This window comes from Stenella coeruleoalba (genome assembly GCF_951394435.1).
Source record: "Stenella coeruleoalba genome assembly, chromosome: 14".
NCBI classification, from domain to species: domain Eukaryota; kingdom Metazoa; phylum Chordata; class Mammalia; order Artiodactyla; family Delphinidae; genus Stenella; species Stenella coeruleoalba.
Window position 1 is genome coordinate 82,012,846 of NC_137160.1, and position 22,976 is coordinate 82,035,821.

The window sequence follows — 22,976 nt, forward strand, 5'->3', positions numbered from 1 at the left end:
CAAACTTCATGACACATTGTATCAGGAGTCTCAATCTCAGCTGTCTCCGGCCTACATGAAGTAGGCTAGGGCAGTACAACTGAGCCTGCAGGGGACTGTGGCAGCTGGCGAGCCTCCTGTGAAGCGGACATGTGTTCCTCTGGTCCAGCCCATTGCCGAGCACGAACATGAGCCCAGTGTGGCCAGATCTTTCCACTTTTCAAGAGAAAGTAAAAGTCTGGATTTTTATATGAAACTGTCATCTTTTTCTTAATTAAAAAAATTTTACATTTAAAAACTTACATTAAAAAAAAACTTACATTTAAAACGTCTATATTTAAAAACTTAATTTAAAAACTTTTGTTTATAATCCAGCCAAACTGGAAACATCCCAAAGTTACCTCAACTGGTGAACGGATAAACAAATGGATCCATCCATACAATGAAATACACTCAGCAAAGGGAAAAGGAATGAATTACGGAAACATACAATAATCATCTGAATCTCAACTGCATCATGCTGACTTCTGCTAGCCAAGATGCAGTAATATGGACCAGATTTACTTTCTCACCTGAAACAATAAAAGAATGGAGAAAATAAATATGAAATGATGTGTTTCTTTAAGACGGTGGACATCAGTCAATGGAGGACGGTGATCCCTGAGACACAGGAAACAAGTGGGGTTAGCCCTGTGATTGTCCAGCTTATTGTCTTTTTTTTTTTTGGCTGTGCCATGCATTATGTGGGATCCTAGTTCCCCAGCCAGGAATCGAACCCGCGCCCCCTGCATTGGAAGCATGGAGTCTTAAGCACTGGACTGCCAGGGAAGTCCCCCAGCTTACTGTCTTGAGAGAGTTTCCAGGCCATGGTACAGGGCAAGGGGACCCCAGGTGGAGCCTGGCAGACCCCCTGAGTTGAGACGACAGAACTGAGGGTCCAGGGAAACCAAGGAGGTTAGAATTCTAGAGAGGAGACAGCTGCACATGGAGAATCCAGAGGTCTGCAAAGAGTCCCCTCTAGGATCAGCTGAGCCCTGGTCAACCCATGCTTACAAGTACAACTACCGGAGGCCAGGGAAAGAGCTACCTGAAATGATCAGAGGTAAGAGTGTGTGGCACCTACATAGGCCCAGGAATACAGCCTGTTCCTGCACCAGCCAGACTGGAAAACTTCATGATTCGTGGGCACTGGTCTTGCCTCAGTAGTGGAGAAAAATTAGCTCCAGACTGAGCACTCTTTGGGTCCCAGGTAAGTGATAAAAGCAAGATTCAGGGCTTCCCTGGTGGCGCAATGGTTAAGAATCCGCCTGCCAATGCAGGGGGCACAGGTTCGAGCCCTGGTCCGGGAAGTTCCCACATGCCGCAGAGCAGCTAAGCCCGTGCGCCACAACTACTAAGCCTGCGTGCCTAGAGCCCATGCTCCTCAACAAGAAAAGCCACCGCAGTGAGAAGCCCATGCACCGCAACGAAGAGTAGCCCCCGCTCGCCACAACCAGAGAAAGCCCGCGCGCAGCAACGAAGACCCAATGCAGCCAAAAAAAAAAAAAAAGCAAGATTCAAAAGAATCAAATGGTTTCCAAATAACCACATCCAATATAAAGCTCAAGAATATTTTTTAGAACTACTAAAATACAAAAGAAGGAGGAGGAAAAGGGAGGTGGAAGGCAACAAGGTCGACTTCACAACATCTGACATCCAGTCAACGATAACAGGCTGGCAAAAAAATCCTGTTTCACCCTTTTTGAGAGGTGTTGTTATGGGTTCAATTGTCTCCCAAAAAGATATGTTGAAGTCCCAACCCCCAGAGATGAGAATCATAAATCAAAGTTGGTCATTAATTAGCTGTGAATCTTGAGTAAGTCACGCTCTTTTTCACGCCTCAGATAAGAACTGCAAATATTTCTCTGTGTGCTCTTGTGCATTTTCCCCATGCAGAGTTCTCAGAGGGGTCTATGAACCCCAGAAGTTGAGAACCTCTGCAGTAGATGATCTTTAATGTTTATTCCTTCAACAAATATTTATTGAGGGCCTACTGTGTGCTTTAGGGATCCAATGATGACCAAAACAGAGACAAGATCCCTAAGATCTCATGGAGATTATATTATATACCCATGGAGGGAAACATGCAACCAACATGGAGACAAACACTTCCATAGAATGGTAAGTTGTATGAAGGAGATAAAGCAGGTGAAATGTGACTGGGAGGAGGCATGACCCGTTGGGTGTTCAGGAACAGTTTTTTTTTAGAGCTGTTGTTACAGGTTGACTTTTGTCCCACAGAAAGATATGTTGAAGTTCTAATACTCACTCCCTCAGAATGTGACCTTATTTGGAACTAGGTTTTTGCAGATGTAATTAGTTAAACTGAGATGAGTTCATGTTGGAGTAGCGTGGGCCCTTAATCCAAGGAGACTGGTGTCCTTATAAGAGGAGAGGACACACAGAGACAAGCACGTAGGGAAAGAGGCCATGTAAAACAGAGGCAGAAATTGGAGGGGTGAAGCTGCAAGCCAAAGAATGCTGAGGGTTGACCACCACCACCATAAGCTATGAAGAAGCAAGAGAAGATTCTACTCAGAGTCTCAGAGGGAGTATGATCTTGCTGACTCCTTGATTTCTCACTTCTAGCCTCCAGAACTGTGAGAGAATACATTTCTGTTGTTCAAGCCACCCAGTTTGTGGTACTTAACCCAGTTTGTAATTTGGGCAGCCCTAGGAAACTAATACAGGTGTCATTTGAACTAAGGCTAGAATGATGAGAAAAAGGCAACCATATGAAGATTTAGAGGGAAGAATATTCCATGCAAGGGTAGGAAGAAAAAACCAACAAAAACCGTGGCTGGAGAGTACTTATCGAGAGGGATGAGATAGGAGATGTGACTCGAAAACTAGGCAGGGATAGATCTTGCAGGACCACGCCCGGGAGGTGACGGAATTTGGATTCAATTAGCATTGAGGTGGTTATGTCATTTGAGCGACAGAAACAGCTGTCAAGAGAGTCACCTGGAGTATTAGAGGGCAGGATCTAGGATGTATTGGTTGAAGTAAATAATGACAATGTGAGATGACAGGGCCCTCTCTCCAGGCCGTCGTTGGCTTTGGCTCAGTTAAGGCAATGCTCCCTCCCCGCAATCTCCCTTCTACCTCCGGATCCCAGACACCCCCAATACACACAATTTAAGTAAAATAAGCTCTACAAATGCGGTTTGCGGACAAGTTCCCCACCCAAACTAGGCGAGAGAGATTCTGGAGGCGCAGAAGCATTCCCAAGGTGGGGGCAGCCGTAGACCCTACCAAGTTCTGCAAAGCTACATCAACCCCCCGGCAGGCCCCCGACGCGCGGGGGCGGAGCCGGGGCGGAGCGTACGCATGCGCAGGGCCTGACTCCCGGCGAGGGGTGGGGCGGGCACCAGGGCCGGGGCTGTGACGTCAGGTGCGCGCGTGGCTCCCGCTGCGCAGGAACAGCTGGTGCCTCGGAAGGCGGCCGGCGAGCGGACAGGCGTGGGGTGCTGGTGGCCGGCCGCGCCACGCTGCAGGAGCAACCGCCTCCGCCTCGCACCACTGCACCATGGCCGGCCAGCTGGAGCGTTGCGAGCGCGAGTGGCACGAGCTGGAGGGAGAATTTCAGGAACTGCAGGTAGGACCGGGCCACCTAGTCCTGAAACTCTGCTACCTGATGTGCAGGGTATTCCGCTTCCTGCTTGCCCAGCCCGGGCGGTGGGAACCATTAGGGCCCAGAGGTTGCCCCTGGCTAGGCCCTGGGGGCTGGTGGTCCGCGTGAGCCAGCCCCCTCCCATCTCCCAGTATTTCAGTTCTTCATCCCCTTTGGGCGCCGAGTCGAAGCTCCCCATTTCCCCCGCCCTCGCGCCGGCTCTTTGCTCCGCGCACCTCCTTCGCTGCAGAAAGTTGGTCTATGGCCTCTGAGGGGAAGTTCCAGGCGTGTCCATGTGGGGGAGGCCGGAGGGGACAGGTATGTTTGGGGACTCAAAGAGAAAGCCCAGCGCCCACCTCCTCAGGGGTCTCCCCTGACCCCACCGCCGCCCTCCAGCTTTCGGCAGCTCCACTCGTCCTTTACTCTGGCGGGCCAGCCCTCTCCTCTGCAGCTCCATTTTGAGAGGTGTGCTTGGGAGCCATTCACCTTGAACCTGTAGACTTTGCTTAGGGGTTAGAGACCCCTATTCTCAGTCTTTGGGGCTCCTGTGTCTGTGCCCGCCTCTCCGACGCTGCTGCAGGCCGAGTTTGGCGTTGTGGATGACATCTGTCACTTGTGACAGCTGGGCTGCCTCCCTTAGTGATAGAGGCTGCTCCCAGCCCTCACCCATTTGGCCCAGAGCCTTACACTGGGTGGGGTGAGGGCGGGTGTAAGAGGCCCCTTGAGAGAATGGCATTGCCGCCGCGCGGGCCTGGCAGGAGAAGTTGTTTCCGATAGGAGGTTCGCAGAGGCCTCAGCTATCTACCTTGGTGACTAAAGACGCCTCAGGAAACCTTAGGGTTGGCCAAGAGGGATGCCTGGACCATTTTTGGAGATGAGGCTGTTCCCTCCGCAGCTACCGGATTGTGTCTCTTTTCTCCAGAGTTGGGCTCTGTTTGCCTTAAATCACATGGAACACCCCAGCCCGCTCCTTCCTGTCCTCAGCTGGAGCAGTGACATTTTCTCTGTCCATGTAGCTCTTGTCTGCAGTTTGCTTGGCCTCTTACTGTGTCCAGAGGAGGGGAGGGGAGATTGGCAAGGGTGTCTGTGATGGGTCTTTCTAGATATGATGTCGTAGGTCCAGGTGAATAGAGAGAGGGTTGCTGGAGAGACTGAGCAGGAAGGCAGGTGCTTTTTCAGGCATGAGCACAGAGTAAGGTACCAGAACCAGAAGGGTACTTTTTCTTGGCCTGTCCAGCATGTGTGGGTTCGTGCCCTTTCCTTCAGGCCCAGGGCTTAGGGCCCACTCAGTTCCCAGGGGACCCTTCAGGCTCCACTGCCATCGAGAAGACTCAGCTACTTCTTAACGCTTTGTCCTGCTAGGCTCTCAGGTCATGTGCAGCTGTGGAGCCATGGAGGGTATTAGGGTGGGAAGTGCTTCAGAGCTATGCAATTAATGCACTTAACACCAATTAGATAAAGGAGACTTTTGACTTGTTGTTATGTTCTTACTTGGTGTCTCTGGGACTCAGGTGTGTGAGGGACAGAGAGGAATTGGGAATTAACCCTGGATTTTGTCCCCTGGTGCACAGCAAGGGCTGTAGAAGGACTGACCAGGTGGAAACCGTGATGTCCCCTGCTCACGTCTTCGGCAGTGGGGGAACTGGACTGGACTAGGTCTGACTTCTCACCCTTCCCCCCAACCCCCATAATAAATGTAAGAGCTCTGAACTCCTGAGATGAAAGTCTCTGGAAATACACATATAATAAGTAGGGTATATATTGTCATTATGTTTGTGTTGGGTGGACTTTCAGATATGAGACATTTGTTGGGGAACAGGGAGGTCACAACAGGTAGGCAGGTGGGCAAGGTTAACAATAGGAAGGCTCTTTTTTTTTCACCAGAAAATCCCGGCTTGTCTTAATTTGCCTATATCTGCCTCAGAATCTGGGATTTGTGGGTTTCATGTTCATATCTCTCTGATTCTGTCTTTCTTGGGATGATGTATAATATCTTTGTGTTTTACCTCTTCTTCCCTTTTTCCAGTGAAGGGAGGAAAGAGGAAATCTAATTTCAGATCCTAGAGGATTTGAAAGGTCTTTGGAATTCCTCCCCATCCCTAAAAAAGTCATAATCTCTGGGACTTTCTAGAGGAAAGGATCTGTTTTCTTTTGCCTGTGATTTGCATCTGCCAGGGCCTCTCTGGACTCGGGGGCAAGGTCGAGTCACCGTGAGGACTTTGGTTTTGCCTGGTTGTGGTTTCGGCCATGCCGGTGAATTGAGCATTAGTCTGAGACCAGTGCGTGTTTGGCCCTGTGGCCTGTGGTGTGACCACAGAAGGTCACTTACAGATGTGGTGGCAGGTGATTTAATGTGCATTTCCTGTCTTGCATCTCTGGAAACCTCGTCCCTCTCCACCCAGGAAGGAGGTGGCCCGAAGAAGCCTCTCCCTAACCCTGACCTCACAGAAATGCAGGGTAGGCCATTGTAAGGTTTTTGGCTTTTGTTACCAATGAAACGAGCATCCCTCTGGCTGCTGTGTATAGAATAGACATGAGGCGGACAGGGTGGAAGTAGGAAGATAAGTATTATTTTATTAAAACCCTTGAAAAAAAAAAACCCTGTGAAATAGATCCTGTTATACCCATCTTGCAGAGTGAAAAATGTACCCCAAATCACACGGCTTATGAGTACTGGATTCAGGATTCAAACCCAGGCATTGAACATCAGAGTCTATACTCTTTTTTTTTTTTAATTTTTATTAGAGTACAGCTGATTTACAGTGTTGTGTTAGTTTCAGATGTACAGCAAAGTGAATCAGTTATACATATACGTATATCCACTCTTTTTTTTTTTTTTTAGATTCCTCTCCCATATAGGCTGTTACAGAGTATTGAGTAGAGTTCCCTGTGCTATACAGCAGGTTCTTATTAGTTATCTGTTTTATATATAGTAGTGTGTATATGTCAGTCCCAATCTCCCAACTTATCCCTCCCCCCACATCCCCTGGTAACCATAAGTTTGTTTTCTATATCCATGACAGGGCCTGTATACTCTTAACTACTACCCAAGGCAGGTCTGTGCCCCGGGTACTCTTTTGTTTCTCTCCCATCTTGCATTGCCTTCTGGGCCTCTTTCCCTAGAAGTGGGTTCTGTGGAAAGAACTCCAGACAGGGAGTCAGGATTCCTAGGTTCAGGCCTGAACTCTGCCACTGCCTAGCATCTGACCTTTAGCAAGCCGCCTCTCTGAGCTTTTCTTTATCTAGAAAACAAAGGCTGACAATAATAGCAGCAACGATAAGAGCTGACTGTATGATACATGGATTATTCCATTTAATCTAAACGACAGCCTGGCTTTACAGATGAGAGTGAGGCTAAGAGATGTTAAGCAACTTGAAACTCGAGGAGCCAGAATTTGAACCCAGGCCTGCTGTATCCATCAGATACTTTTTGGGTTCCTAACACAGTGGGCTCCAACAGTATCCTGAGACCCTTGGCTCTCGAAGGAAGCTTTTGGACTTGTGGGGACTCATTTCATTTGTACGGTGCTTTAACATGATGCGTTAGTAAGGATTCTTAGTGGTAAGTGGCAGAAACCCAGTTGAACCAGCTTTAAGCCAAAAAACAAAAATGTTTTATTGGCTCATGTAGTGGGAAGTCCAGTGGGAAATGGCTTCAGGCAAGGCTGGATCCAGGTGCTTCAGTGATGTCTGTGTGTGTGAGTGTGCGTATGTTTCCTCTATGTCAACTTCATTCTCAACAGTCTCTCCCATGTTGTGGCAAAGATGAGCATTGGCAGCCTCAGGCTGATATCTACCAGTTCAGCAAACCTCAGAAACAGAGCATCTTCTCTCCTGTAATTCTGGCAGGAGTCCCAGGGCTAACTCTCATTGGCCCGTCTTGGGTCATGTGATTATCCCTTACTTAACCAGACCCTGTGGCACTAATTGGCTGGGTCTTGGTTAACATGTCTCCCCTGGAGCCCAGGACTGGAATAAGTGCTGTTCAAACCACGTGAAATAAGAGTGGTGGAGGGGTGGTCCCATGAAGGAAAATCAAAATACTGGTAGTAAAAAAAAAAAAAAAACAGAGAAGGATGCTGGACAGGTATCTTTTTAGGAGTAATAGAAACAGTCTATATCTGTGCCTCACAAACTGTGTTAAGGCACCTCCAAGGAGCTGCAGCAAGCTCACAGGGGGACTATGGGATAATTTAAATTTTCAAGGGAAACACAATATCTGTCATTAAAAAGAATGTTTCACACATCTTTTTTTTTTTTTTCGGTATGCGGGCCTCTCACCTGTTGTGGCCTCTCCCGTTGTGGAGCGCAGGCTCAGTGGCCATGGCTTATGGGCCTAGCCGCTCCGCGGCACGTGGGATCTTCCCGGACCAGGGCACGAACCCGTGTCCCCTGCATCGGCAGGCGGACTCTCAACCACTGCACCACCAGGGAAGCCCCACACATCTTTTTAATGATGTCATATCTTTGTGAAGTTGGGTTTTGGGGGCTGATTAAAATCAAATACTATGTGAAAATCAATTTAGAACAAGAAATGAGGATGACAGTGTCCAATCTATTCCCAAGGTTTGAGATTTTGTGCAGAGCCCGACAGGCACACACATCCGTAAATAATTTTGGTTACTTCTGAATGAAATAAAAATACTTTTGTCAATTTCTGTGTATTCTTTTTTCCCCAAGAGGCTACTAAGTTGGTAGGACATAAATACTTTTCAATTATTTGGCTTAAGGACTCTGTGAAAAGTTTACTGAGACGCTAAGGGTGTGGTGAACCAACAAAGTTTGGGAACCTTTGTTTTATGTCCTGATTGTGGTGGTGGTTACACAACTATATGTATTTGCCAAAATTCGTTATGTATACCTGAAAATTGGTGAATTCGTATGTAAATTCTACCTGTAAAGCTGATTTTCAAAAACCAGTACATGCCTGTTAACATATAGCTCATCCCCTAGCTCTTCCACAACTGAGGAAACTTAAGAAGTGGCAGAGTCTGGACATGAAGGCAGTCTGACTCTCAAGCCTAATCACTTAACCATTATGTTATTCTGTCTTCCAAATGCCTGACATGCATGCTGATGCCCTCACTTACTGCTCCTATAACAGACATTACTAATCGATCCTGGCGCATGACTCAGAATCTTTCCCAGTATAGAATTGATACAGTTTAGGTGAAGTCAACTTGCTATCTTTGGTAGTGTTTCCATGGCATACTGAGTCTTAGTTCAGTATATTCAGCATTCAGAAATCTTTATCTGATGTTGATTCCTTGGAAGGAGAACTATATAAATGCAGTCTCTTGAAAACTTAGCACCAGCCACACCTGTAAGTGACCACATTTTAGTGGTGGCCATGGCTCTGTTGCAGTCTGCTGGGTTGCCCACCAACTTGCAATGTTCCTAGACCAGGGCCCTGTCTGAAAATGGCATATGATTCCATTGCTGGCAATTCTTTCTTTCTTTCTTTTTTTAAAATTTTTGGCCGCACCGCGTGGCTTGCAGTTTCTTAGTTCCCCGACCAGGGATGGAACCCTTGCCCCCTGCAGAGTTCGGACTCCTAAGTGTGGACTCCTAACCACTGGACCACCAGGGAATTCTTGATTGCCGGCAGTTCTTGCAATAAACGTTTACTCAAGAGTTGTGACTCAGCCAAGCTGTGTTGAAAGGGCATCTCTAGATGTTTCACAGCTGTGCTGGCACCTGGACTCATTAACCTCATCTTCCCAGTGGGGCAGAGTTTGGGGCCTCAGAGGACAGGAGAGGCGGCAGATCTCCAAATCTTCCAGCAGAAATTCAATTGTTTGTGTCTCCCATACATGGTATAAAAGGATGGTAATCAGACATGTAGGAAAGGAGCTATGGGTATCTCAGCTTACAGAGCCAATGTTAGTGTCTGTCTCTCTCTGATCTATTCTACATTTTTATAAATAATACATATCCACATAGTTAAAAACTCAAATAGGAGATATGTATAAGAATTCTGTAACAGCTGAAAACTGGAAACCTAACTGTCCATCAGAATGGATAATTCCACTGAACATCCATAGAGTGTGGTATGAAGATCAGATGAATAAACTAGAGCTATATGTATCAACATGGATAAATATTTTAAAAAGAAAAGCAACATTGGGAGGAGATATGGGGATATATGTATATGTATAGCTGACTCACTTTGTTATAAAGCAGAAACTAACACAACCTTATAAAGCAATTATACTCCAATAAAGATGTTAAAAAAAACCCCACCAAAACCTCAAAAAAAAAAAAAAAAACAACCCAGCAACATTGTGTGAAAAGTTGCCAAGGGGTATGTATAGTATGACATGTATAATAAAGTTAAAAGCATTCAAAACAGCACTATGTTTTGCTTACTGATACATGTCTATGTAGTACAAATATAAAGACTTGCAAGGGAGTGATATGGGCCAGATTCAGTATAGTGGAGATTTGGGTAGGGCCCTGGCAGGAAGCAAATGACTCTTCCAAATGGGTGTCACTGAAAAAAGTCTAAGGAAGGGACTATTTACAGAGGTGTGGCAGTTTAAAGACGAGGTCCCTGGAGCTGGAACCAGTCCTCATCCTAAGGGGCAGAGGGAAGGGGCCGTCACCAGAGCTTGTTGCAGGGAAAGGGGAGCTGCAGGACAGGAGCTGCAGTGGTCAAAAGCTGTAGCAAAGCAGGGAGGAGGCAGGAGGAACCAATACCCCAGCCTCTCTCTCCTCCCGCTCTCCAGTCTTCTGTCCTGGCATCCCATTGGCTAGGTAGGAGGCAGGGCAAGGGAGCCTGGGAGATGCAGTCCCAGGGCACAGAGAAAGACAGAATTGATCTGGGGTGGGCGTGGGGGTGGACATAACCAGCATAGAGGTTCCCCTCATTGGGGGCAGCAGATGGGAATACCACGTAGAAAGAGTACATAGGGCCTCTCAACTCTTTGGGCCCTATTATTTCTTAAACTGAGGGTGAGAATATGGGTATTAATGTTATATTTGTTTTTTATTATATGATTTTCTGTCTTTTTCAATATGTCTGAAATATTTCATAATAAAATGAGCAGGAGACCAAAAAGTAACCTAACAGTACCAAAAGGTTTATTAAAAAAAATAGGCTCAGGCTTCCCTGGTGGCACAGTGGTTAAGAATCTGCCTGCCAATGCAGGGGACATGGGTTCAAGCCCTGGTCCGGGAAGATCCCACATGCTGCAGAACAACTAAGCCCATGCGCCACAACTACTGAGGCTGCGTTCTAGAGCCCACGAGCCACAACTACTGAGCCCACGTGCCACAACTACTGAAGCCCGCACGCCTAGAGCCCGTGCTCTGCAACAAGAGAAGCCACCGCCTGCGCACTGCAACGAAGAGTAGCCGCTGCTAGCTGCAACTAGAGAAAGCCCATGCACGGCAACAAAGACCCAATGCAGCCAAAAATAAATAAATAAATAAATTTATTTAAAAAATAGTCTCAGTCATTTATGTGGTTATGACCATGCAAATATCATTTACTGAAGAATTGAGTAGTGTATGATGCTTGCGTTTTCTCTCGGAGAAAGAGAAATATTTATTTATTTATTTATTTATTTTTGGCTACTTTGGTTCTTCGTTGCTGTACGTGGCTTTCTCTAGTTGCGGAGAGCGGGGGCCACTCTCCGTTGCAGTACACGGGCCTCTCACTGCGGTGACTTCTCCTGTGGAGCACGGGCTCTAGGCGCACAGGCTCAGTAGTTGTGGCTCGCGGAATCTAGAGCACAGGCTTAGTAGTTGTGGTGCACAGGTTTAGTTGCCCTGTGGCATGTGGGATCTTCCCGGACCAGGACCTGAACCCACGTCCCCTGCACCGGCAGGCGGACTCCCAACCACTGCGCCACCAGGGAAGCCCGAGAAATTTTTCTTTTTAATTAATTTTTTTTAATTAATTTATTTTTGGCTGCATTGGTTCTTTGTTGCTGTGTGCAGGCTTTCTCTAGTTGCAGCGAGCGGGAGCTACTCTTTATTGTGGTGCATGGACTTCCCTTTGTTGCAGAGCAGGGCCTCTAGGTGTGTGGACTTACGTAGTTGTGGCACGTGGGCTCAGTAGTTGTGGCTCGAGGGCTCTAGAGCGCAGGCTTAGTAGTTGTGGCGCACGGGCTTAGTTGCTCTGCAGCACGTGGCATCTTCCCAGGCCAGGGCTCAAAACCATGTCCCCTGCATTGGCAGGAAGATTCTTAACCACTGCGCCACCAGGGAAGTCCAGCATTTGATTCTTTGCTGACAATATTTACCTTATAACTATACTCTTTCCTCCTGCCTCCAAAGCTCCATCTTTAGATATTTTATCAAGTGCGTCTCTTTTTTTTAAAATAGATCTTTATTAGAGTATAATTGCTTCACAATACTGTGTTAGCTGCTGTTGTACGACAAAGTGAATCAGCCATATGCATACATATATCCCCATATCCCCTCCTTCTTGAACCTCCCTCCCATCCTCCCTATTCCACCCCTCTAGGTCATCGCAAAGCACTGAGCTGATCTCCCTGTGCTATGCGGCTGCTTCCCACTAGCTATCTGTTTTGCATTTGGTAGTGTATATATGTCCATGCTACTCTCTCACTTCGTCCCAGCTTACCCATCCCCCTCCCTGTGTCCTCAAGTCCATTCTCTATATCTGCGTTTTTATTCCTGTCCTGCCTCTAGTTTCTTCAGAACCTTTTTTTTTTTTTTAGATTCCATATATATGTGTTAGCATATGGTATTTGTTTTTCTCTTTCTGACTTCACTCTGTATGACAGACTTTATATCCATCCACCTCACTACAAATAACTCAATTTTGTTTCTTTTTATGGCTAGTAATATTCCGTTGTATATATGTGCCACATCTTCTTTATCCATTCATCTGTCGATGGACACTTAGGTTGCTTCCATGTCCTGCCTATTGTAAATAGAGCTTCAGTGAACATTGTGGCACATGACTCTTTTTTTTTTTTTTTTTTTTTGCGGTACATGGGCCTCTCACTGTTGTGGGCGGTACATGGGCCTCTCCCGTTGCGGAGCACAGGCTCCGGACGCGCAGGCTCAGCGGCCATGGCTCACGGGCCCAGCCGCTCCGTGGCATGTGGGATCTTCCCGGACCGGGGCACAAATCCGTGTCCCCTGCATCAGCGCACATGACTCTTTTTGAATTATGGTTTTCTCAGGGTATATGCCCAATAATGGGATTGCTGGGTCATATGATAGTTCTATTTTTAGTCTTTTAAGAGAAATGCAAATCAAAACTACAGTGAGGTATCACCTCACGCCGGTCAGAATGGCCATTATCAAAAAATCTAGAAACAATAAATGCTGGAGAGGGTGTGCTGGAAAGGGAACCCTCCTGCACTGTTGGTGGGAAGGTAAATTGATACAGCCACTACGGAGAACAGTATGGAGGTTCCTTAAGTGTGTCTGTTTTCTTTGCTTGGTCTTGAACTAGATAGTTGGGGGGTTGGGACTTGCTTCGGGCAGCAGAGTAGAGTCCTTTCTTCCATAGCTGCTTGTCTGCTTTGGTGCCCCCAGCATTCTGGGTTATTTTTGGAGGTAGCAACTTAAAGTGGGAGTCAATCATGTTTAATAAGCTGGTCCTCCTTGCACTGTGTGCAGAGACCCAACTCCCAGTTTTCAGTGAGTGTCTCCCTTGCTCCAATACACTGCTGCCTAGTTTAGAAATAAAAATAGTGGTTTGGCATTCTGGCATTTTCTTTGAAAGTTAAACATATACTTACCATATGACCCAACAATTCCATTCCTAGGTATCTATCCAAGAGAAAGGAAAATAGGTATCTACACAAAGACTTGTACATGAATGTTCATGGCAGCATTATTCATAGTACCCAAAAAGTGGAAATAACCCAAATGTCTAACAGCTGGTAGATGAATGAACAAAATGTGATATAAGTGCTGAGTAGTAATAAAAATTGATACATACTACAACATAAATACACGTCAAAAACAGTATGCTACGTGAAAGAAGCCAGACGCAAAGCCACATATTGTATGATTCCATTTATATGAAGTATCCAGAAAAGACATCTATAGGGACAGAAGGGGGATTAGTGGTTGCCAGGAGCTGGGAGGAGGGAAGAGTGGGGAGCGAGTGCTCATAGACACTGGAGATCTTACTGGATAATGGAATGTTTTAAAACTGGATGTGGTGATAGTTGCATAACTTGATAAATGTATAAAAATCACTGAATTGTACACTTAAAATGAGAATGTTATGACATGTAAATTATACTTCAATAAAGTTGTTAAAAAATGATGGTTTAGGGGCTTCCCTGGTGGTGCAGTGGTTGGGAGTCCGCCTGCCGATGCAGGGGACACGGGTTCGTGCCCCGGTCCGGGAAGATCCCACATGCCACGGAGCGGCTGGGCCCGTGAGCCATGGCCGCTGAGCCTGCCTGTCCGGAGCCTGTGCTCCGCAACGGGAGAGGCCACAACAGTGAGAGGCCCGCGTACCGCAAAAAATAAAAATAAAAATAAATGACAGTGACCAGGGCAAGAGCTTGGTAATAAAGAGTCCAAGATTTATGGCTTCTCTTCTTACCTGGTGTGGTTAACTTTGCCCAGATGGAAAGCTCTGTTCTTTGGCATGTTAATCTAGATTCTGACACTTGCCTCTTAAAAAGCCAAACAGAATAAAATGGCATTTGTTTGCTTACATTAATAGGGAAGTCAAAGGTGTACCGCCTTCAGATATAAGCCGATCCAGGGGCTTAAATGAAACCGTCAGGGCTCAGCCTTTGTTTGCCTCTCCATCCTGTTTTCCTCTCAGTTGGGTTCATTCCCAGGCAAGGCAGCCCCATTAGCTCTGCTAAGGTAGCAGGGGTAGCTCCTGCTACCTTGAGAACTAGGGGAAAAAGAGGTTTGTTTTTTTTTCCAACAGTTCTGATAAAACCCCACCACTGAGGTTCATTGGTTTTGAATGCTCGTCCCTGAGTCAGCCAGCCTGGTCAGGAGGCTGATATTCTGATTGGCCAGGCCTGGGTCATTTGCCCTGGAACCTGGGGTAAACCTGCTCCTAGCCAGATCTCATGGACTGAGTGTTGGGGAGGGATGGATCTCCAAAGAAACCATAGGGACATTAACCAGAAAGGGAACAGCTGCTGAGCTGGCAAAAACAACAGAAAGCTTCCATCTGGCGACTAGTTGCATTCAAGGACACAGGGCTGGCTGGATGAAAGGCAGGATTGGATTGCCTCAGTGTGGCTCATCCTCCTGTTCCTGGAAAAAAACATCTCAAAGCACAAGTCCAACTGAGGGTCTGTGGGGACTTCCCTGGTGGCGCAGCGGTTAAGAATCCACCTGCCAATACAGGGGACATGGGTTCCAGCCCTGTTCCGGGAAGATCCCACATGCCGCGGAGCAACTAAGCCCGTGCGCCACGACTAGTGAGCCTGCGCTCTAGAGCCTGCAAGCCACAACTGCGGAGCCCAAGTGCCACAAGTACTGAAGCCCGCGTGCCTAGAGCCCGTGCTGCACAATGAGAAGCCCGCACACCGCAGCGAAGAGTAGCCTCCGCTCGCCACAACTAGAGGAAGCCTGCGCGCAGCAATGAAGACCCAACGCAGCCAAAAAAAAAAAAAAAAGAGACAGCTGTTGTAAAATGGTACAGCCTCTCTGGAAAACGGTATGGCAGTTCCTTGAAAAAGTTAAACGTGGATTACCTTATGATCCAGAAATTCTACTTCTGATTATATACTCAAAAGAATTAAAAGGAGGGACTCGAACAAATATTTATCCACCCATGTTCATAGTAACATTATTCACAATATCCAAAAGATGGAAGCAACCCAGGTGTTCATCAACAGATGAGTGGATAAAATGTGGTATATACATACTGCAGGATATTGTTCAGCCTTAAAAAGGAAGGAAATTCTGCTACATGCTGCAATTTGGATGGACCTTGGAGCCATGATGATATGTCTAAATAAGTCAGGCACAAAAAGTATAAATACTGTATGATTCAACTTATACCTAGAGGAGTCAAATTCATAGAACAAAAAGTAGAGTGGTGGTTGCCAGGGGCTGGGCGGGGAACAGGAAATTGAATTATTGTGTGACAGGTTTGGAGTTTCAGTTGCAATGATGAAAAAGTTCTGGAGATGGATGGTGGTAATGGTTACTCAGTGATGTGAGCATATTAGATGCCACTGAGTTGTACACATAAAATGGTTAAGATGGTAAATTTTATGTGTATTTTGTTACAAGTAGAAAATTTTTTTAAATTTAATGATTAACATGGTAAATTTTATGTTATATATTTTTGCCACAGTTGAAAAAAGACTGAGAGACAGCAGGTCTGGAAAAAATTTAGAATCCAAGAAATGAGTTGATAATCTTTCCTGCTGCTTGTGGGACTGGCATGAGGTAGAATCAGCAGAGACTGGGCGTGGGCAAGGAGTGCCCTGGGAATGGAGAGCATGTCACACTAAGGGCCTTGTTTCCAGCCCCCCAGACCCCACGTTGTCCTCAAGACTGGCAAATCCTGAGCCTGGAGCCGAGGGCAGGGTGGACCGGACGTGTGGTCTCCAGTATCAGATCTCCCTTGGGAAGTGGTTCTAGCCAATGGCAGAGAGAGAGACGGAGAACTCTTAAGGATCAGGAATGATTGTATGTGCCAAGGGACAAAATTATGGGAAGGGCCATGGACTTCCTATCCCTACTCAGTCTGATGCCTTAGGATTGGGCAGAAAATATCACCAGTGAAGCATCGGAAAAGTGCCCATAAGAAAGTCAGTGGGGGGAATTCCCTGGCAGTGCAGTGGTTGGGACTCTGTGCTCTCACTGCAGAGGGCACAGGTTCGGTCCCTGGTTAGGGAACTAGGATCCCGTAGGCCGTGCAGGGTGGCCAAAAAAAAAAAAGTCAGTGGGGATAGCAGTGAGTGTTGCTTGGTGAGGTGTGGAGGACAGCTGTCATATGCTGTGGGTGGGAGTGTAAATTGTCACAGTCACTTTGCAGGCAATTTGCCAAGATCTGTTAAAACTAAAATCAAGCCGGTACCCTGTGACCCAGCAATTCCACTTCTCTTCCCCAGAGACACTTGCACATTTCCCCAGAGAGACAGTGCAAGGATATTATTCAGTGCTGCATTGTCGGTTATAGTCAGAGACTGGAAACAACCTAAACACCCAGTGATAGGAAAATGGCTAAATAAACTGTTGTATGTCCACAGCATGAAGTACTGCACAGGTCTAAAAAAAATGAAATACATCTATATATTCTTATGTGGGTAGATCTATAAGACATATTGTTGAGTGAGAAAAGAAAGTTGTGAAATCATATCTATATTCTGATACTGTTAATATATTTTACAAAATCAGAAGTATGTGCTTTAGGGTATAAGCTATGCTGCTGTAGCAAAGAGGTATCCTAATAAAAGGGTTTAAATGAGGTAGCTTCTTTCTTTCTCGCATAACAGTTCAGAGTGGGATGTGGTCCAGGGTGAGTGGTGTTCCAGTTATCTGTTGCTGCATAAAGCAACAGTTATTGCATTTTGCTCACAGAGTCTGTGGGTCAGGAGTTTAGGCAGGGCATGGTGGGGATGGCTTGACGGTGCTCCATGAGGTCAGCGGCCTTAGCTGGGAAGACGTGAATGGCTGGGAGTAACTCACATGCCTGGGGCTGGAATCATCTGGAGATTTCTTGACCCTCATGTCTGGGACCTGAGCTGGAATAACAAGGTTTGTCTTAGTTGGGGCTATTGATCAGGCTGCCTCCATGTGACTTCTCTATGTGGTTAGGGTTTCCATGCAGCATGGTGGCCCCAGGGTAGTTGAACATTTTGTTCCAAGAGCTTGTGTTCCAGCAAATAAGGCAGAAGCTACATGGCCTTCCGTGACTTTTTCTCAGAAATTTTATAGTGTCACTTCTGCCATTTAAAAAAAATTGAGGTATAGTTGACTTAACAGTACTATATGTTTCAGGTGTACAATATAGTGGTTCACAACTTTCTTTAAAATAAATTTATTTATTTATTTATTTGGTTACGTTGGGTCTTCATTGCTGTGCACAGGCTTTCTCTAGTTGCGGTGAGCGGTGGGTACTATTTGTTGTGGTGCGTGGGCTTCTCATTGCGGTGACTTCTCTTGTGGTGGAGCACGGGCTCCAGGCGCGTGGGCTTCAGTAGTTGTAGCTCACGGGCTCTAGCGCGTAGGCTCAGTAGTTGTGGTGCACAGGCTTAGTTGTTCCGCGGCATGTGGGATCTTCCTGGACCAGGGCTCAAACCTGTGTCCCCTGCATTGGCAGGTGGATTCCTTTTTTTTTTTTAACATCTTTATTGGAGGATAATTGCTTTACATTGTTGTGTTAGTTTCTGCTGTAAAACAACGTGAATCAGTGATATGCATACATATATTCCCATATCCCCTCCCTCTTGCGTCTCCCTCCCACCCTCCTTATCCCACCCCTCTAGGTGGTCACAAAGCACCGAGCTGATCTCCCTGTGCTATGCGGCTGCTTCCCACTAGCTACCTGTTTTACATTTGGTGTGTATATATGTCAATGCCACTCTTTCACTTTGTCCCAGCTTACCCTTCCCCCTCCCCGCGTCCTCAAGTCCATCCTCTACGTCTGTGTCTTTATTCCTGTCCGGCCCCTAGGTTCTTCAGAATCTTTTTTTTTTTTTTAGATTCCATATATATGTGTTAGCGTATGGTATTTGTTTTTCTCTTTCTGACTTACTTCACTCTGTATGTCAGACTCTAGATCCATCCACCTCACTACAAATAACTCAATTTCATTCCTTTTTATGGCTGAGTAATATTCCATTGTATATATATGCCACATCTTCTTTATCCATTCATCTGTTGATGGACACTTAGGTTGCTTCCATGTCCTGGCTATTGTAAATAGAGCTGCAATGAACATTGTGGTACATGACTCTTTTTGAATTATGGTTTTCTCAGGGTATATGCACAGTAGCGGGATTGCTGGGTCATATATGGTAGTTCTATTTTTAGTTTTTTAAGGCACCTCCATACTGTTCTCCACAGTGGCTGTATCAATTTACATTCCCACCAGCAGTGCAAGAGGGTTCCCTTTTCTCCACACCCTCTCCAGCATTTGTTGTTTGTAGATTTTTTGATGATGGCCATTCTGACTGGTGTAAGGTGATACCTCACTGTAGTTTTGATTTGCATTTCTCTAATGATTAGTGATATTGAGCATCCTTTTATGTGTTTTTTGGCAATCTATATGTCTACTTTGGAGAAATGTCTATTTAGGTCTTCTGCCCAATTTTGGATTGGGTTGTTCGTTTTTTTGATATTGAGCTGCGTGAGCTGCTTGTATATTTTGGAGATTAATCCTTTGTCAGTTGCTTCATTTGCAAATATTTTCTCCCGTTCTGAGGGTTGTCCTTTTGTCTTGTTTATGGTTTCCTTTGTTGTGCAAAAGCTTTTAAGTTTCATTAGGTCCCATTTGTTTATTTTTGTTTTTATTTCCATTTCTCTAGGAGGTGGGTCAAAAAGGATCTTGCTGTGATTTATGTCATAGAGTGTTCTGCCTATGTTTTCCTCTAAGAGTTTTATAGTGTCTGGCCTTACATTTAGGTCTTTAATCTATTTTGAGTTTATTTTTGTGTATGGTGTTAGGGAATGTTCTAATTTCATTCTTTTACATGGAGCTCTCCAGCTTTCCCAGCACCACTTATTGAAGAGGCTGTCTTTTCTCCAGTGTATATTCTTGCCTCCTTTATCAAAGATAAGGTGACCATATGTGCGTGGGTTTATCTCTGGGCTTTCTCTCCTGTTCCATTGATGTATATTTCTGTTTTTGTGGCAGGCGGATTCTTAACCACTGAGCCACCAGGGAAGTGCCTAGTGGTTCACAATTTTTAAAGGTTATATTTCACTTATGCTTATGATAAAATGTTGGCTGTATTCCCTGTGTTGTACAGTATATCCTTTTTTTTTTAACATCTCTATTGGAGTATAATTGCTTTACAGTGGTGTGTCAGTTTCTGCTTTATAACAAAGTGAATCACCTATACATATACATATATCCCCATATCTCCTCCCTCTTTCATCTCCCTCCCACCGTCCCTATCCCACCGTCTAGGTGGTCACAAAGCACCAAGCTGATCTCCCTGTGTTATGCGGCTGCTTCCCACTAGCTATCTATTTTACATTTGGTAGTACATATAAGTCCATGCCACTCTCTCACTTCGTCCCAGCTTACCCTTCCCCCTCCCCATGTCCTCAAGTCCATTCTCTACTAGAATATATGCTTGTAACTTATTTATTTTATGCATAGCAGTTTGTACCTCTTAATCCCCTACTCCTATCATGCCCGTCTCCCCCTTCTCTCTTCCCACTGGTAACCACTAGTGTGTTCTCTGTATCTGTGAGTCTGTTCTTGTTATATTCACTAGTTTTATTTTTTTAAGATTCCACATATAAATGATATCATACCGTGTTTGTCTTTCTCTGTCTCACTTATTTCACTAAGCATAATACCCTCCAAGTCCATCCATGTTGTTGAAAATGGCAAAATTTCATTCTTTGTTATGGCTGAGTAGTATTCCACTGTATATATATATATATATATATATATATATATATATATATATATATATACCACATCTTTATCCATTTGTCTGTTGACGGACATTTAGGTTGCCTCCATATCTTGGTTATTGTAAATAATGCTGCTGTGCCTATATCTTTTTTAATTAGTATTTTCATTTTCTTCAGATATATACCCAGGAGTGGAATTGCTGGATCATGTGGTAGTTCTATTTTTATTTTTATTTTTTTTTAATTTTTTTTTTATTTTTAGTTTTTTGAGGAACCTCCGTACTGTTTCCACAGTGGCTGCACCAATTTACATTCCCACCAACAGTGCACAGGGGTTCTCTTTTCTCCACATCCTCGCCAACATTTGTTAATTGTGGTCTTTTTTGATGACAGCCATTCTGACAGGTGTGAGATGATATCTCCCTGTGGTTTTGATTTGCATTTATTTGATGATTAGCAGTGTTGAGCATCTTTTCATGTGCCTGTTGGCTATCTGTATGGCTTCTTTGGAAAAATGTCTATTCAGATCTTCTGCCCATTTTTTAATCAGATTGTTTGCTTTTTGGGTAATTTTGACATATTTTATTGGTCAAATCAGCCATAAGCCTACTTTTAATGGGAGGGAACAGAGAACCCACTTCTCTATGTGAGGAGTGCTAAAGGCTTGGTGGTCTTGTTGTAAAACAGTCACAGGTGGGAAGCCCTGTCACATGAGGTCACCCGGGATCCAGGTTCGTTTGGCTGAGGAGGGTACAGTGGGCTTTGTCATTTGTATTATGTGGCTTCCATCTCTGGTTTCAAGGTAACTGGATCCATTGTTGCCATTTGCCAGCCAGGGAAAGAGAGAGTGGAGGGCAAGCCATTCCTTATAAAAATGTGGTTCAGTTATTCTTGGCAGAAAATGTTGGCTTGACATGTGAAAACTGAATAGCTAGAAATGGCAGGTGTAATGGTTAAAAAAAAAATATGGTTCAGAACTTACATCACTTCTGCTTGCAACCCAGTGGCTAACTCTTGGTCATATTGCTACACCTAGCTGCAAGGGAGGCTGGGAAATGTCTGTAGCTGGACAGCCACGTGCCTGGCTATCACTCAGTAGGGTCCTGTTATTAAAAGGATGCAAAGGAGAATAAGTATTAGGGGCAATTAGTTTTTGCAACAGTGTGTATTTTTCATATATATGTATACATAGTTAAGTGTGTGTATATAGAAATAGGTCTATGTGGAATATAGAAATACATAGATACATACAGTCTGGAAGAATACGTAGAAAAAGATCTAGAAGAAACTGGTAACAGTGGTTACTTCTGGAGAAGTGGGAGAAGACAGGATAGGGGTATATTCAAAGCCGACTCTAGCCATAACTGCAGTGTTTTAATTTTTAACGAGGATGATGTCTTCATGTTTACTTGTGAAATTAAATATTAATTTAAACTGAAGGCCTGGTAAGCATCGGGCTGCCGATGTTTCAGTCTTGGTCTTCTCGTGCTGTGGTGGGACCCAACACCAAAGAGTGCCAGGAGGTGGCATGGCCCAGCTGGCATTGCTGGGGACTCTCAGTCCAAAGACCCCACATTCTCAGAGGCTGCTTAGTTGGGGGGTCTCTCTGCCCCCATCCTCCTCGTCCAGTTCTGGAGGGTTTCCTTTGTTACCAGCAGATATTGGTTGAACATTGAGGACTGTTTTGGCACTGAAGCCTCTCTCTGTACAGATTACTTATTAATTACAGGTAGAAAGCTGGTCACTGTACAGTGGAGAAGACAGGTGAACACCACCTCTCCCAAGCAATCAAAGTTAACATCACAGACACCACGTCCCTCGTGATGGGAGACGCTGAGGGCCCAGCGTCACTTTACTGGCATTTCTGTCCCAGGTGCATAACTAAAATTCAATCATGCGGAAGTATCAGACAAACCAAGGTGGAGGGACATTCTCCAGAACAACTGGACCGAACTCTTTAAAAATGCCGATGTCACAAAAGACGGAAGTTGAGAAGCTGGTCTAGACTATAGGAGACCAAAGTGATATGAATAGTAATATAGGGCATCAAACTGAATCGGGTCCAGGTCTGGGGGGAAATTGCCTTCAAGAGATAGTTAGCATCCAAATTTGAATTTGAATTTGGTTGGTGTTGGAGGTGATAGTATTGTATTGTATCAAAGTTATATTTTCTGTATTTGATAACTGAATGTATAAGAGAATGTCATGTCCTTAGGAAATATGCACTAAAGTATTTAGGAGTAAAGAAGCCTGTTGTCTGCAACTAACTCCCAAATGGTTTAGAACAGGAGTAGACAAACTCTTTTGGCAAGAAGGTCAAGTAGTGAGGATTCTGGGCTTTGCGGGCCATGTGGTCTCTGTCACACTACTCTTGCTCTGCTACTGTGATGTCACAGACAATATATAAATGAATGGGCAGGACCGTGCTCCAGTGAAGTTTATTTATGGATCCCGAAGTTTCAATTTCATGTACTTTTCACGTGTCACGAAGTATTCTTCTTTTGATCTTTTCCAACCAGGCAAAAATTATTTCTAGCTTACTGCCCATACAAAATCAGGGGGCCAGATTTGGCCTGTGGGCTGTAGTTTACTGTCGCCTGATATAGAAAAAGAATACACCCAACACACATAAACGCACACACACATGGGAATAAAGCAAATATGTCATAATGCTAACAGTTGGTGAATCTGGGCGAAAGGTATAGGGGAGTTCTTTGTACTCTTACAATTCTTTTGGAAGTTTGAGATTATTTATTTTATTTTAAATTTTTTGGCCACGTCGTGCGGCTTGTGGAATCTTAGTTCTCTGATCAGGGATCGAACCCAG

At 45.1% G+C, this 22,976-nt stretch overlaps 1 protein-coding gene across 3 annotated transcripts in view; it reads left to right on the forward strand.

The window, feature by feature from the left end:
* Window positions 1–22,976, forward strand: part of TMEM120B (transmembrane protein 120B) — a 58,700-nt gene that overhangs the window by 10,021 nt on the left and 25,703 nt on the right. Inside the window, exon 1 of one of the 3 annotated variants that reach the window (XM_079943598.1) lies at window positions 2,031–2,139. The exons of 1 other annotated variant lie outside the window; for it this stretch is intronic. In XM_079943598.1, coding sequence (XP_079799724.1) covers window positions 2,032–2,139 — 108 coding nt within the window. In that variant the 5' untranslated portion in view covers window position 2,031. Of the gene's footprint in view, window positions 1–2,030; window positions 2,140–3,442; window positions 3,617–22,976 lie in introns of those variants that run through there. One more of the 3 variants, XM_079943599.1, reaches the window with a different exon arrangement.